The 16,402-nt window shown below is 39.2% G+C and overlaps 1 protein-coding gene across 1 annotated transcript; it reads left to right on the top strand.

The window, feature by feature from the left end:
* The first annotated feature begins 5,776 nt into the window (after positions 1 to 5,776).
* Positions 5,777 to 15,884, top strand: LOC110919330 (NAD(P)H-quinone oxidoreductase subunit M, chloroplastic). The gene is made up of 2 exons (XM_022163604.2): positions 5,777 to 6,351; positions 15,553 to 15,884. The coding sequence occupies exons 1-2, from the start codon at positions 5,908 to 5,910 to the stop codon at positions 15,736 to 15,738; spliced, it is 630 nt and encodes a 209-aa protein (XP_022019296.1). The 5' UTR covers positions 5,777 to 5,907; the 3' UTR covers positions 15,739 to 15,884.
* Positions 15,885 to 16,402: the final 518 nt, after the last annotated feature.

Here is a 16,402-nt window from a genome sequence, read left to right on the forward strand (position 1 = left end):
AAGGGTATTTCCAAGTGTAGTGGGTGTATGTCATGTTTACATGGTGTATGGGGATTTTTGTGACCATAATTAATTTAAAATGATAAAGTAATATTTCTGACAATATTTTCGTGTCTCGGGTAATGTCTGGTTGTTCGGTTTCGTATCGTTCCTTTAAAGCGTTTAATTGTCCCGTATAGCGTCTTTTGTGCATCTTTTTGTAACGAAATTAATTCCAACACTTAGGAAAGTGTCCATGACCATTTAGTCAATACTCTGTATAATATGAGTGTGTTAAAAGCTGAATTGTTACTAAAATACGGAATTCTGTAATTAAATTGCGTTTTAGGCACTTTCTAGCACTCAAACTATCACCTAGTGACATAGTCTTATGGTCCTCACTTCCCTATACTCCATACTAGTGTAGTGTTTTATCCCTGGCCCATACTGGCCTAAAAATAGTATCTATCTAAGTGCTGGCATTGTCAGCATGTGTCTGAGTTATTCGCTCACTGTACTAACTGTGCTTTGTGCATCAGGTTTGTCACTAAGAGTCTGTATGAAATAATTGAAGTGACTGTATGTAAAGTGATGCACATGTATGTATGTAACATAAATCAGTAAGCAGTTTAAAGCGTCAGATGTAATCAAGCACAGTCATTAAGCACATAATTAGAGTTAATTAATTTGTACAGTACCTGCAATTGTGAGGGTTGTCACACGTGCGTGGCTCGACATAGCCGAGGACCCAAACGTTGGTACGTGACAATTTTATAATTCAGTATTTTTGTGTTGAAGTATATTATTTTTTTTTCAGTTTAATATATACATGTTTATATTTTGTAACGTGTAGCGAACTATCAAAAGGAAAATACATTTTGTGCGCAGATTATGAAAAACTTTTTTAGCGAAATAAAAATGGGAGACGACTATCATTCGAAAGACCAAATTACAAGTAAATGGCGGGACATAAGAACAAAAGTATAACAACCCTCCTAAAATAATCCGACACCCTAAAAATATTTAGAGTGCCCCAATATGTCCTAAAATACACCCCGTATACGCAAACGTGCACCGAATACCTTTATTTTATTAAATTAAATTAAAAATCAAATTTTTAAAGGCTGTGGCGGGCAGCGAAGACCTTGCCTTGGTCTTACGCGGGCCGCGAGCGCCTTGACATGCGGACTAACCCGGAAGCCGCCACGTGTCGACACGTGGCGAAGCTAGATCGGTGACAAATCAAGGCTAGGCCCTACGGACCCTATGTCGCGGGCCGTGTAGGCCCTTCCTTTCTCTTCCGCGTGCCGCGAAAGCCTGGTCGACCAGCCCTATATAATGGGAGCTCAGGCCTTCAGTCCCAACTCGCACCACAATTTCTTTCTCTCTCGAAATTTTACATAGTATAAGCTATTCTCGGGCATAATACCCCCTAAATAACGAATTTCTGCCTCGTTGTAAGTATCATAACCCCGGTTACGTATTAGATACGCTGCCTGATTGATCCAGGGTTCCGTAACGGCTGTCGAGGTTCTGCCCGACGTAGTCGTTGGAATGCCGTCTCGGGGAGGGTATTACTAATGTAAATATTGGGTTATTATACTAACGCGTGTGCATTTGTGTAAATTATAGATAATCACCAGGAAATCCTTAAAGAAAACCCTAAGACAGCAATGTAAGTAATCTCCTTTTTGCAAACTGTTTTTACAAAACCTCATATGATTAACATTATATTAAACAGTGATTGAGTATTTGGATTCTAAAATTATCGTCGGTATGTTGGGGTTTTATATACAAAATTTGTTACTACATTGTGAGTAGTAACATGATCACAAGTCGGATTGATAATACCGTGGGTGGTAATTAAAGTAGATGGAAACAAATGTAATTGCACGACTGCCCTCAATACTGTACAACGATTTTACCTATCTTGATTAAACTGGGATTCACTCACCAGTATTTCCCACTGAAAAAATGTTTTTAAACGCGTTTCAGGTAACAAAATGTGAAAGCCAAATAGAAGACAGTTGGACAGCACTGAAGGCTTGGAAAAATGGCTATAAAGTTACCTAAAATAAAGAGATGTTTTATTTAAATAAAATAGGGTTTATCCCTATGAAGATGTGTGTACTTGAAACTTTGGATTTTCCCATGTGTTTAATATTATAAAAGCGTGGTATTTTACTCTGATAAAATATTTCCTAACTACGGTCCTTATATAATTTCCGCTACCAAAATGATAAACACAGATACCACCGAAACTGGCCGCGGCCGCCCGTTCCCGAGTAATAAGGGGACGGGGATTGCGACAAAAAGTCTCCGACTACAATGCAATATACTCTAGAATGTGGGCCACTGGAGATACTGGCAAAGATGATGCTATTGTACAACAAAATGCGTTGGTTGAATAACAAAGAAGGAAAGGACCCCTCCCATATCTTAAACCTTGAGATCTTTTGAGGAAGAGTTCTAAATGGCACATTGTCCCACTTATGAAAAGTAGACCGTCCAAGAAATCGAGGTCTTCTTCGTCTACCCAAAATGCGAGCCAATCGTCAGGCGGTCGGGTAAACATTGATTTAAACGAGTCGGACAATGAAGACGAATTCCCTGAATTTGTCGAACTCCCACGTTGCCAGTAGGAGAAGCGGTTCTCAAAAGAAAACCGCTTCCGGGTCACAAGATATCTACAATGAGCGCTTTCTAGATGAATGATAGGCTACACGCGCTAACGGACATTGGACGACAACATTTGGAGCATCGCTAAAAACAAACGAAGAACGACAAGAGCGCTTCTAACTCAAAAATGATAGACAAATAGCTATCGACTTGGAAATTTTAGACCGACCAATACCGGCTTTGGGACCGCAATGAGAGCTACAATTGAAGTTGCGCCAATGAACTAAAAACAAATTCGGACGAAGACGAAGACGGGTGATCTACGAAATTATATAGTTGGTTTTTTATTTCGGTATTTTTATTTTTAAATTCCGTATTTTAATTTTATAAAATGTTTTTTTCTTTATGTTTCATCTTACTTTTATAATGTTTGTCTAAATTTAAAAAAAAAATACAAAACATTTATAAATGCATTTACTGTTCACAAGGGTAAGATCATGGGGTATGGTGGGGCGGGGGTTTGGAGCATGGGTTGACACGTGGAGTTCGAGCCCCCCCCCCTCCCCCCCCCCCCCCCCCGCTGGTGAGTGACGTGTCTGTGGGTATGGCGGGGCGTGGCTAACCCGGCGTGGCTTGGCCATGTGTATTAAAAAAAAATCTAAAATTAAAAAATATACACAAAATTTAAAAAAAAAAGCCTATGTCCTAGCCAACAAGCCAATAATAGCCGGCCACATAGGATCGCTAGCATGCCTCACGCCCGGCCTTAAGCTCTCGCCCAATGGGCCACGCCCAAACCCAAACCCACCCGGGATGGTGACTTAAGCGTTTCTCTCCAACCCATACCCCATACCCCATAGTCTAAACTACATGGCAAAAAAGTGCATGTGTTTACCCTTCTATTACATTCCATTACACATGACCAAATATATTTACTTCAAACATAACTATAGTAAAATCTATCGTAAATATTTTATTTAATATGATTTTGTTAAAGTTTATTAAGGAAATAAATATATTTATATTTACAATATGTAATCTTGATTATATTTTAAACAATCTTTTTTAGTTATTAAGTTGTTTAGGGAGGAGAGGGTAATGACATGTAGCATTATTTGAATTTCTTTATTATAAGTTAGATTAGACCCTTTTACATCGATAAAAATATTTTACATGTAATTTAATAATAAAATTGATGAATTATTCTAGTTAATTTGAAAAAAGAAATATGTTGTAAGCCATTTAATAAACATGTTCATTGAAGTAACGCTCATTTTGTGTATTTTAGTTGTGTTTCGTACCAATTGGGTGGTGATACTTTGGCAAAGGCAAAGCCTTTAAAACACGTAGGTTAGAAAGGGGATGGTCTTGGGTTCAAGTCTCACAAACGACAAGAGATTAAACAAATTGGCCGTTAAAAAAAAATTGTGTTTCGTTTTCGAAAATCAAAAAACTTCAACAGAATTAAAATTTGAATTTCACTTTTTAACATGTTTGGATCATAAATTTGTTTTTTTAAGGGTAACTTTCATTAAAAACAAAACAGCCGACCCAAACCGGGCCGACCAAACAAACGACTACAAACTTATATATTTACAAATGAACACCATTTCTCCCACTCTATACCCTTGTGTCTAGATCTATTGGAGAACCAAAGAAAACTCAAAGCCTTGACCTCACTCAAAACATTATCTATTTTAACTTCCTTGTTCGAAAAGACGAGGCTATTCCTAGCACGCCATAAGTTCCAAACATCCAATCATAATAATACCTTGGATTGCTTCTTCTTCACGTCCGAAGCTCTAATCTCCTAGTTGGAATTGAAATTTGGATTCAACACACGGTGTGTAGTTGTGAAATAAATTGGAATTAATCCACACAAATTCCTTTACGTAAAGGAAATCAACAACTCTTCCAAGCTGTGAATGAGTTTAACCAAATTAATTGGAATCTTTGACCATTACATCTATCATTTCGGCCATAGTCCAACCCCACTTTCATCACCTGCCACAGCCACAGCCCCCACTCTTAACACTCACCCTCACCACTAGCCACCGTTGTCGACACCTTCACCGCCAACATCTCCCCCGTCACCACCGCAACCCCTTCCGCCCTCCCTACCACCCCTACTACCACCACCACCGTTACCTCAACCCCCACCCCCTCATAACCATCCGTACGACCACCACTTTCCTGCTACCGCCATCACTACTGACGTCGCCACCATCACCATCGCCCTCCCCACCACGACTCCACCCCTCTACCGTTGTTACCATCGCCACCAGCCCCACGAACACCCTATTTTCATTGCCAACACCCTCAGGGCCATTGCAACACCCTATTTTCATTCTCCACACCATTGCAATCCATGATTCCACCCCCTCCACCGTCATCGTTGCCAATGTGGTGGTTTAGGTGGTAACATCAACACGACAGTTGTGGTTAAGATAGGAATGGTGGAAGTGGTGATGAAAGTGGCGAAAGGATGACAATGATGATGGCATCGACGACCCTTGGGCGTGACAAAGGTAAATCGTTGTCACGATGATATATTTCAATTCTTTTATATTTATTTTGTCACCTAACCGTATTAAAAATTTATATTCCTTGTTTAGATTCCATTTCATTTAAAATTTCAACTCCTTTTTGCAAAATTTTCATTCCAAATTCAATTACTTTAAATTACGATTCTTTTGACAAATTCCAGTTTATTAATAAAAATAAATCACGAATCAAACCCCCCCTTATCTTTCACAGTCGAATTTTGAACTTCTTACTAGTTCTGTAAATTGAACCGAATGTTCATGAATTGTTTGTAAATCACGAATCAAACCCACCCTTATTGTTTGTTAAATTATGTTTGTATAAGTTTGTTTGTTTATGTGCGTTTATGTTCGTGAACTGTGCGTTTAGGTTTTAAACGAATGAACATAAACGGATACAAACATGTCCATTTTCTTAATAAACGGACATGAACAAAAATGTGTTCGCTTATATGTTCGTGCTAATGTTCGGTTAAAGTTAAATAAACGAATACGTTAGTGTTCGTTTCGGTTCATTTATAGGCCTACTTCTTACAAATATATATTTTCTGTGATTATAAATATTTATTAAATCTAAGAAATAATCTTTTCAAACATTAAATATTGACCTTATAATTACAAGAAAAACATACCATCGCCCAATTCTTTCCAAGCGCCCATTCCTCCACATGCTAAGGAAACAAAAAATCTTATCCACAGCGTCAAACATGCAAATTTGGGCCATATAATCACCACAAACTATGAACCAGAACCCGAACTCCCAACAATGGCATCATCTTTATCATCAATGGCGTCCATAATGGGCATGAAACCCATGAACAAACAAGAAATCTTGATCTCCAAAAGAAGAACCAACAATGGCTTCTCAGTGTTTGCTCAACAGGTACAAGAAGAAACAACTTCACTGCAACCAGAAGAAGAGAAAGAAGCAAAACCAGTGAAGGGTGTGACCCAACCGAGACCAGTTGAACCGCAAGTGAACGTAGAAAGTAAGAATATGGGCCGGGCATATGGAGGGCAATGGTTAAGCAGCACCACCCGACATGTGAGGATCTTTGCAGCCTATATCGACCCGGAAACATGTGCTTTTGATCAAACTCAGATGGATAAGCTAACGCTAATTCTCGACCCCACCGATGAGTTCGTTTGGACTACGGAAACGTGCAACATGGTTTATTCTTACTTTCAGGAGCTTGTTGATCACTATGAGGTAATATCCGTCACCGATTGATATATTATTTATCTTTTTTTCTTAAAGCATGAAACCCGTTACCGGAAAACTTATAACACTGTTAGTAACTAGTGGATTTTGGTAAATCACAGCTAGCTAGCGTTAGACAGGTTAAATAGATAACGAGTAAATAATGAGTGGATTTTTTAATATTAGGTTTAGTTAACTTCAAACCCGTTTTATATAAACTTTTTATAGTTATTAGAGGTAATTAAGGTATTTACATGTTCTAATGATATAACCTTATTAATAAAATAATTTTTTAGCTGTAAGCAAGACCAACAGGGTGACACAATTTACTTATTAAAAACATAACATAATTACTTTTTTTTAATGGCAACTTTCCTTAAAACACTAGCAAGGAGCTAGTGAAAAAACAACAAACAAAAACAAGCACAATTTACAGATCAAACCTACAGTGGAATGAGGTTTCTTTTTAATACTCTATTAATGAAATCTTTAAGAATTTACATCGAGATAGTTGGTAAACGGGCAACAAGCTGCGCCACTACCCCTTTTTGAATAGCAAAACTAAGTCTTTTAAAAACTACGTCCATAGATCTCGGGATTATAACATTACTATGCATGACCCTTTGAAAACCTACACCAATCGTTCCAAGACAAAGACTTTAACATGGACCTATTTTTAACCTAAAGAAACCAAGCGACTTGATTTGATCCAAAGCATGTTGAACTGTTGCCGTTTTATATGAGAAGATCGTGTCGTTCCTCACTTTTCAAATGACCCAACATGTTGTCAAGATAACACTTTGAAAGACCTTTTTTATTCGACCCAAGACTGGGGATTTATGAAGCAAAAGGAGATCACGAATCGAGAATGCGAAGACCGACTGCACTCCACACCATCTACTAATTTCGCCCCAAACTAGAGAAGCGAATAAGCACGATGTGAACAAATGTTCACTGGTCTCATGTTGATCCCTGCACATACTGCACACAGTCGAACCCACATCAACACCCCTACGTTTTAACACCACACGACTTAGAATTTTATCCATCTCCGCTTTCCAAATAAGAATATTTCTCTTCTTAGGAACCCACCAGTTCCAATCCATCACGAAATAGGACCCCAAACCTGAGTTTTTAAAATGATATCCTTCATTAACCCGACCAAAAACACGCCATCATTACCTTTCGTCCAAACCCACTGATCCGGTTGAAGGTTCAACTGTACATGTTGGATAAGCATCATCATATTAACAAGCTCCTTATCTTCAATTTGATTAAAAACAAGCCTTTTCCATCTCCACTTCCATGTAGGAACATTATTAATAGCCTCATAACAATCTTGAATCAAGATACCTTTTTTTCCAACCGAAAGATGTTTGGGAACATATCTTTAAACGGCACTTCCTACATCCATGGATCAATGCAGTATCGTATACAATTCCCCTACCAACATCGCCCTTAATAAGGTTCCCAAGGCTCAAGTTGTGACCCGCCACTATATTTTTAAGCTTTGCAATCAATTTCCAAGCCCCATAAATATTGTTCGAAACCAGAAGCAAAGAACAGTTTCTACATGAGCAGTTAATTGCCCAGACGACCCGCCTCCAAAGCGCATTTTGCTCTCTTTTATATCGCCACCAGCACTTAGTTGAGAGAGTCGTATTCACATCCAGCAGAGGCGTTAGCTCCAAACCACCCGCTTCCCAAGGAGTAGTGACCCGGTCCCAACTCACCCACTCCATTTTCCTAATATCCTCATTGCCACTCCAAAAAAAAGTTTCTTCTTTTGGCCTCAAGAATCTTCACAACCTTACTCGGCACTTTGTACAATGAAAAATAATATGTTGGGATTGTTTCCATCACCGCCTTCAATAATGTGAGCCTACCCCCGCTCGAGAGAGGAGAAGATTTCCACGAAGCAAGCCTTCTATCAAAAGCCTCAATTACCGTGTTCTAATTAGTAATGCGGTTCATGTTTGATCTGTCAGAAATGAGATTAATAGATAGTGTAAGGGCTAGTATGTAAAGTGGTGTCCTATATAATCACCATTCTTGTAACCCTAATTTTTTGATGAACTTCAATACAATTCAATACAATTCCAAACCCAAATCGGCTCATACCAAACAACATGGTATCAGAGCAGGTTTCCGATTCGTAAAACCGATTCGCTTATCGATCTTCACTTGGAAATCAAAATCATTTTCTACTGTCGTGTTCAATTGCAAAACGGCAAAGTCAAACCAAAATCAGTTTTCCGTTCGATTGTCGTGTTCGAGTCAACAAAATCAATTTCAATCAGTTGTCCAACCATTTGATCCTATTTCTTCAACCAGCGAAAAATTGGTCCAATCAAAAATATATTTTTTTTTTTCAAATCAATTGCTAGAACTTTATTGAAATTCCAACCATTTGATCCTATTTCTTCAAAAATTGTCTCCTTTAAACGTTGGTCCAATCCTTTGCAACCAGCCGAAGCATTGTTCCAATCAAAGGGAAATATATTGTTTCCAATCAAAAAATTATTGTTTCCAAACCAATGCCTTCCTTTTTTATAAATACGCTGCAGACAAGTTCGCTAGGAGTTACTTTTGCGAATTTGTAATTATTGTTTCCAAACCAATTTCGCCACTGTTAGATAAATACTCCGCTGTCGGTAGCGATTTTGCGGGCGTTTTTAATACTTGAACGCGAGTTCGAGTGCCGGCGTATTTAATAAATACTCCGGTAAAATAATTTTGCTTCCTAGCGACGGTATTGCGAACGAAAATCTTGAACGCGAGTTCAAGTGCCCAGCATATTTAATCAATACGCCGGGTCAGTTGTTTGCTCAATAGCGATACCTTGACCGCGTATTTACTCGATTTTGGCGTATTTGATTGTTGATAAATACGCTTGATTTGTTTATTGTCAAAAAAAAAAAAAAAAAAGGGAAAAGAAAAAAATGGAAATCAATCATAGTAAGAACAGTGCTTGGATTTTCGATTCCGGTGCCACTGACACCATGACGTTTGAATCATCAGACATACGATCAATATCCAACCCTCAAAAAACTCAAATCCACACTGCAAACAATGGAATGATGCAAGTGAAAGGAGGAGGAACAATTGAAATTTCACCAACTATGAAATTATCAAATTGTCTCTACGTTCCGTCATTATCGCACAAACTGCTCTCAATTAGCCACATTACCAAGGAGCTAAATTGCACAGTACTAATGCATCCTACTTTCTGCCTTTTACAGGATATCAGGACGGGTGTGATTATTGGACGTGGTACTGAGCGCCAAGGATTGTACTATGTGGATGAAGTGACTCAACAGGGTACTGTGATGTTGGCTCATGGAACTGATAACCGGGAAGCCTGGCTATGGCATCGACGTTTGGGACATCCATCCCATGGTTATTCGCACCTTTTGTTTCCAAAACTCTTCCCTTCAAATGGGAAAATAGATTGTGAAACCTGTTTTCGCGCCAAAAGCCATCGACACCCGTTCAAACCTAGCAATACGAAAGTTGCTTCACCTTTCTCGTTAATCCATTCTGATGTGTGGGGTCCTGCTCCTGTGATGGGGGGGCAGGGTCTTCGGTACTTTATATTATTCGTGGATGATTGCACTCGCATGACATGGGTATATTTTTTAAAAAATAAAGCCGAAGTTTACGAAAAATTTGTCATGTTTTATGCTATGATCCAAACTCAATTTCAAACTCAAATCCAAATCCTTCGATCCGACAATGGGGGGGAATTTGTCAATACGTCTATGAAACAATTCTTTACAACCAAAGGATTAATTCATCAAACCTCTTGTGCCCATACCCCAGAACAAAATGGTGTTTCCGAACGAAAAAACCGTATTATTCTTGAAATGACTCGAGCCCTTTTGATCGAATCTCAAGTCCCTAAATCCTTCTGGCCGGAGGCAGTTGCAACCTCTGTGTATCTGCTGAATCGGCTTCCCACAAAAGCTCTTAAATTTAAGACTCCCTTAGATTGTCTGTCTAAGTCTGCCAGTATTCCTCATCCCCTTACACTTGAACCTCGAATCTTCGGGTATACTGCTTTTGTTCATATACCCAAAACCAATCGAAACAAGCTTGGCCCATGTGCTGAAAAATGTGTATTTGTCGGCTATGGGATCGATCAAATAGGCTACCGGTGTTATAATCCAACAACTCGTCAAATGTTCACCACAATGAATGTTGACTTTCTTGAAACAAAATACTTTTATAACACCCAACTCAGTGGTCAGGGGGAGAGTGACAGTATAGACACTCTGAGCTGGTTAATCGAAATTCCCTCATCTGAAGAAGTCACAACAGAAAACTATCACAGTACTGCGAGTCCTTCAAACACAGACATACAATCCGCGGAGCACAGTACCACTGAAGAAAGTCCATCCAACGTGATGCCTGAGGTAAGAAATACTGAGAACCCTGAAAGTCCTACGTCTTATAATTATGAGACAACAGGGGAAAACATAGAACCGACAAATACAGAACATGTTGACCCAAATGTTGAGCAGGTTGAAAATCAGGTTGAAAATGAGCCAGTAGTGGTTGAACATGTTGAACCACCAGGTGCATCAGAGACAACCGGAAGATACTCTCTTCCGCCGAGAGCCAATAGAGGGGTTCCTCCAAAACGGTACTCCCCAGAGAAGGAGACCAGAAATTCAAGATATCCTGTAGCTAATATGGTCAACGGGAACTTATCTAACAGTGCGAAAGCGTTTGCTACTTCTCTATACACTGAACAAATACCTGATTCCGTAAAGGAAACACAAGGTAAGAAGAACTGGGAAGAAGCAATGGAAGTGGAGATGTGTGCTCTCATGAAAAACAACACATGGGAGAAGTGCGTTCTTCCTAAAGGAAAGAAAACAGTTGGATGCAGGTGGGTGTATTCGATTAAATATAAACCAGATGGTTCCATTGGGCGATACAAAGCTCGGCTTGTAGCCAAGGGTTACACTCAGACGTATGGGATCGATTACTCTGAGACTTTTTCTCCGGTTGCAAAAATGGATACCATTAGAGTTCTCTTCTCCGTAGCAGCCAATAAGGAGTGGCCTCTTCACCAGTTTGATGTTACAAACGCCTTTCTCCATGGAGACCTAACAGAAGAAGTCTACATGGACGCACCTCCAGGTTTTTCAGGGGGTTTTAAAGAAGGGGAAGTTTGTCGGTTGAAAAAATCCCTTTACGGGCTAAAACAGTCTCCTCGGGCATGGTTTGGGAAGTTCACTTTGGCTATGAAAGAATATGGATATCATCAAAGTAACGCTGATCATACTCTGTTCCTCAAGAGAAGAAACGGCCTTGTAACTTGCTTGATCATATATGTAGATGACATGATTATTACCGGAGATGATACAGAAGAAATAGCACGGCTGAAAAGGAATCTGTTTTCAAAGTTTGAAATGAAAGACCTTGGGAATCTTAAGTATTTCCTCGGAATAGAAGTTCTCAGGTCTAAGCAGGGGATTTTCATCTGCCAAAAGAAATATGTCCTTGACCTCCTAGCAGAAACTGGGTTGATTGATTGTAAACCAGCAGATACTCCAATGGTAGTGAATCACAATCTTCACATGGAACTCAATGGAGAACTTGCAGACAAAGGAAGGTATCAACGGCTTGTGGGAAAGTTAATTTATCTCTCTCACACTCGTCCTGATATAGCTTACGCTGTTGGAGTGGTAAGTCAGTTTATGCACCAACCACAAGTTGCCCACATGGAAGCTGCTCAGAGAATTCTAAGGTATCTCAAGGGAACTGCAGGCCATGGTGTGCTGTTCAAAACAAATGGGCATTTAAAGGTTGAACTCTACACTGACGCAGACTGGGCAGGAGATAAGGGAAACCGAAGGTCTACATCAGGGTACTTCTCCTTGGTTGGCAGAAACCTAGTTACCTGGAGAAGTAAGAAACAGAAGGTGGTTGCTCTGTCAAGTGCAGAAGCAGAGTTCAGAGGTATAGCTCGAGGGTTAAGCGAAGTTCTTTGGATCAGGAAGCTGCTAGAAGACATTGGTTTTTCACAAAAGGGTCCTAGTAAAGTTATGTGTGACAATACCGCTGCAATACAAATCTCAGAAAACCCAGTTCAACATGATCGAACAAAACATGTGGAGGTAGATCGACATTTCATCAAAGAAAAGTTGGAAGGAGGAATCATAGAGCTCCCGTATGTAGCATCAAAAGATCAGCTTGCAGATATTCTCACAAAGGCAGTTAACGGAAACGCGTTTAGTAGCTGTTTGAGCAAGTTGAGTATTGGTGACCCCACTACTCAACTTGAGGGGGAGTGTCAGAAATGAGATTAATAGATAGTGTAGGGGCTAGTATGTAAAGTGGTGTCCTATATAATCACCATTCTTGTAACCCTAATTTTTTGATGACCTTCAATACAATTCCAAACCCAAATCGGCTCATACCAAACAACATGATCCCACAAAAAGGCCAAGATATATGCAAGGCAATACCCATCTTTACAATTTATATGGCTCGCCAAAACCTTAACCTCGTCATCTCCAACCCCCACTCCAAAGAGATTGGATTCGCATAGTTAATTTGCAAACAGGATACAAGATGAAATCATCTAAGCAAACAAACCATGTTTTCAATATTAATACGGGACCATTCCCCGATTAGGAGCGCATCATCCGTATACAACAAATGAGAAACTAGCAAACCGTTACTCGGGCTTGAAAACCTTTAAAATGCCCAACCTGAGAGGCCCTCAACATCATACACGTAAACGCTTCCATACCTATAATGAATAAAAAAAGGAGACAAAGGATCACCCTGCCTCATACCTCTTTGACGAGAGAATCGCCATGACACACCTCCTCCGTTTTATAGGGAACTTCATCTTATCCTGAATCAAATCCAAAAAACCCCAATTTATATGATCATACGCTTCCTCAAAGTCTATCTTGAACATTAAAGGTTTCGACTATTTTTCTTTTCACCCAAGAAACAATCCCATTGATCATCAAAGGACCATCAATAATGTTCCGATTGCTCAAAAACAATGATTTATTATCTGAAATAAGCGAGGAAATTACCTTCTTGAGTCTAGAGGCTAAAACTTCAGAAAGCACCTTGTTGTATGAGCCGACTAAGTTAATGGGGCGAAAATCTTTGAAACCCAACGGGTCCTTGACTTTGGGAAAAAAAGATATAAAAGTAGAGCCCCACCCATGTGAAATCGCTTTTGTCTCCAAAATGTATTGAATCGCCAAAAAAACAATCCGAGCCAATATAATACAAAAACTTTTTTAAAAATTAAAGTTAAAACCGTCCGGGCCCGACGCCCGGTCGTCACCATACCCCAATTTACACTTCGTCCGGAGTAAATGGTTGAATCAGAAGCTCTGCCTCGGAAACGGAAAGTTTGTTGATACTAGTACACTCCATCTTAGGCCTATCCAAAAGAGGTTCTGTAAACCTATCTCCGAAAATTTTATAAGCTTCCCCTTTGATAATTTGGGATTGTTAAACTACCCGCCATTCAGCTCGAGGCCATTAAATCGACTATTAATCTCCTTATTCTTTATAACCTCATCGCCGAATGACAATCACTTTATTCTCTACTTTTGCTTCATATTTTTGGCCCTCGACACTTCAAGGTTCATTAAATTAGTTAGCATTACACTCAGCATGAACCCAACATTTTTCTTCCGTTAAATCTCTATTTTCCCATATTTCATCTAACTGAAAAAGTTCCTCAGAAGATATCAAAAATTGCTCCTCTTCTTTTGCTCGAATCTCAACAGCCCATTCCATCAAGCCAACTTTAATGTGTCTCAATATAGCAATTAAATATACATCAGCTTGCCCTGAATAAACAAACGACTCACTGGCTTTCTTTACAATATCCTCAACTCCGGGCCTTTCCACCCAAGAGTTGAAAAACCTAAACATGCTAGGCCCGAAATCCACAGGTTCAATGGCGAGAACAGTCGACGAATGGTCTAACAAATATCGAGGAAGAGCCGTGAGGCAAGCATCCGTCTATCTTGCTTAGCTTCGTCTTCTTCCCCTTACCTTTGAAACACGTGAACCGTCTATCTTTCATTGTGTATTCCACCAGATGGGCGTCATCTATGAAATCATTAAAATCCTTTGCGCAAGTCGGGTCAAAAACCGAGTTTCTCATATCTTCTGGGAACCAAACCACATTAAAGTCATCAAAGACAATCCACCTGCACTGCTTCGATAAAATTAGACCTGGTATAGTAGCCCACAACTGCTTCTTTGCCAGAACTCCTTGGGGAGCATACACATCATGAAGTGTAATTCACCGCCTCGCCCTTTTGTTTTCCCAGAAATCAACAGAAAATTCTTGTTCCTTACCACTTAGAGAAGAATCCAAGATACCATTTTAACCTACAAAGGTTCAAATGAGAATCAGAATAACAATTACGTAGTATGACACAAATAAATGGTTTTTTTTAGATACAGTTATATTTTAATGGATGACTGAAGTCTTTCTTTGTTATGTCATTTCTACTCCAAGAATCGTGCCACTTCCCTCAATTTCTTTGTTCAAAGATAAAAAGAAGTTGAAATGTTTTTAGTTTCATTAACTAATTATTGGTTTATACATTTGAAGTCCTCCATAGTGAATCCTTAGCAACTATTTTGTATTCACTAATGAGTATATATATTCACAAGGTGATAAGATGATTTTTTTTCTTAAATATTTCGTGCTTCTGATTTAATGAGGGAAAGATTGTTAGTTCATCTCCGTGGATTGCCACAAATAATTGAAACATGGAGTCGAGTAGACGAAACTGAAATACAACCCAGTCAGTTTGCTAAATCACTCACAAAGGTAATCAATATCTGTAAATTTACTTTATGTATATTTTATAAAAGATCGAGCCGGGGGTCTCACTGGAAGCAGCCTCTCTGTTCCTACGAGGTAGAGGTAAGGCTGTCTACATCTTACCCTCCTCAGACCCTACCTTTGCTTTGCTATTGGTGGGATTTACTGAGTATGATGATGATGATGATGATGTGCTTCTGATCTAAACCTAACAACACTAAATACATTTTGTTGCAATGACTTGAAATATATGGTATGTGGCCTGAAAATAAATAAAAAGAAGGAGCAAATTTGATGGAACAAAATGAAAGGTCCATCATATTTTAGTTTTGGTTATCAATCAAGTAAGTTGTATCATTTGTATTCGTAATGATGGACAGGGAGCACCGTTGACGGAGTACACACTACGGCTCATTGGTTCAGACATAGAACACTACATAAGAAAACTTCTTTACGAGGGGCAAATACAGTACAACATGAACGCAAGGGTCCTTAACTTCAGCATGGGCAAACCTCGTGTTGGTTTTAGTTACAACGAATACCAAATCGAAGATGTAAATCAGTAACTCATACATCGATTTATAAAATCATATTCGTATTTGTCGTAGATGATGGAACAAGTGAGTGTATTACACTTGATATGTCGTTAAGAAAACTTATTAACCGATATTGTATAAACAGAAGTTATACAAACAAGCTGTTTTGCCATCAATACTTTGATGAAAAATGTGGTTACCATCTTAACTCCACGAAGAAGAACAAAACAATAGTGTAGTTTTGACATCCAACTTGAAGCCAAACACTCTTGTCTCTCTCAGACTCACCAACACACAATAGGGTAGGAATCGATCTTGCTTAAAAATATTAGAACCGGATACAACCAATAGGGTATAAACACGTATAAACCGTTTCCTCCTACTACTGGGTAGGAATCAGAACCAGAACCGGTCTCAAGTCAGGTATGAAACCGGTTTTTTTGTGCACCTCTAGCTCTACAGCACATCCCAATCCCAAAACTTTTTAATAAAGCCGAAGTAGAGGCTATCAAGACCTAATGAGGCCCGATGATTACCCACTACCACATGACCAAATAGCATCTTTAGCCTCCAATAAAGTAATATTGGGCCCCAAGGACTATGTTTGGGCCGAAGATAAAGCCCTAAACCACGAGCTCCTAGAAGAATACCCGATCCCGTTAAATTCTTTGAATTTCTCACTGCAAAAAGTCAT

The sequence above is a fragment of the Helianthus annuus genome, chromosome 2 (assembly GCF_002127325.2).
Source record: "Helianthus annuus cultivar XRQ/B chromosome 2, HanXRQr2.0-SUNRISE, whole genome shotgun sequence".
Taxonomy (NCBI): Eukaryota; Viridiplantae; Streptophyta; class Magnoliopsida; order Asterales; family Asteraceae; genus Helianthus; species Helianthus annuus.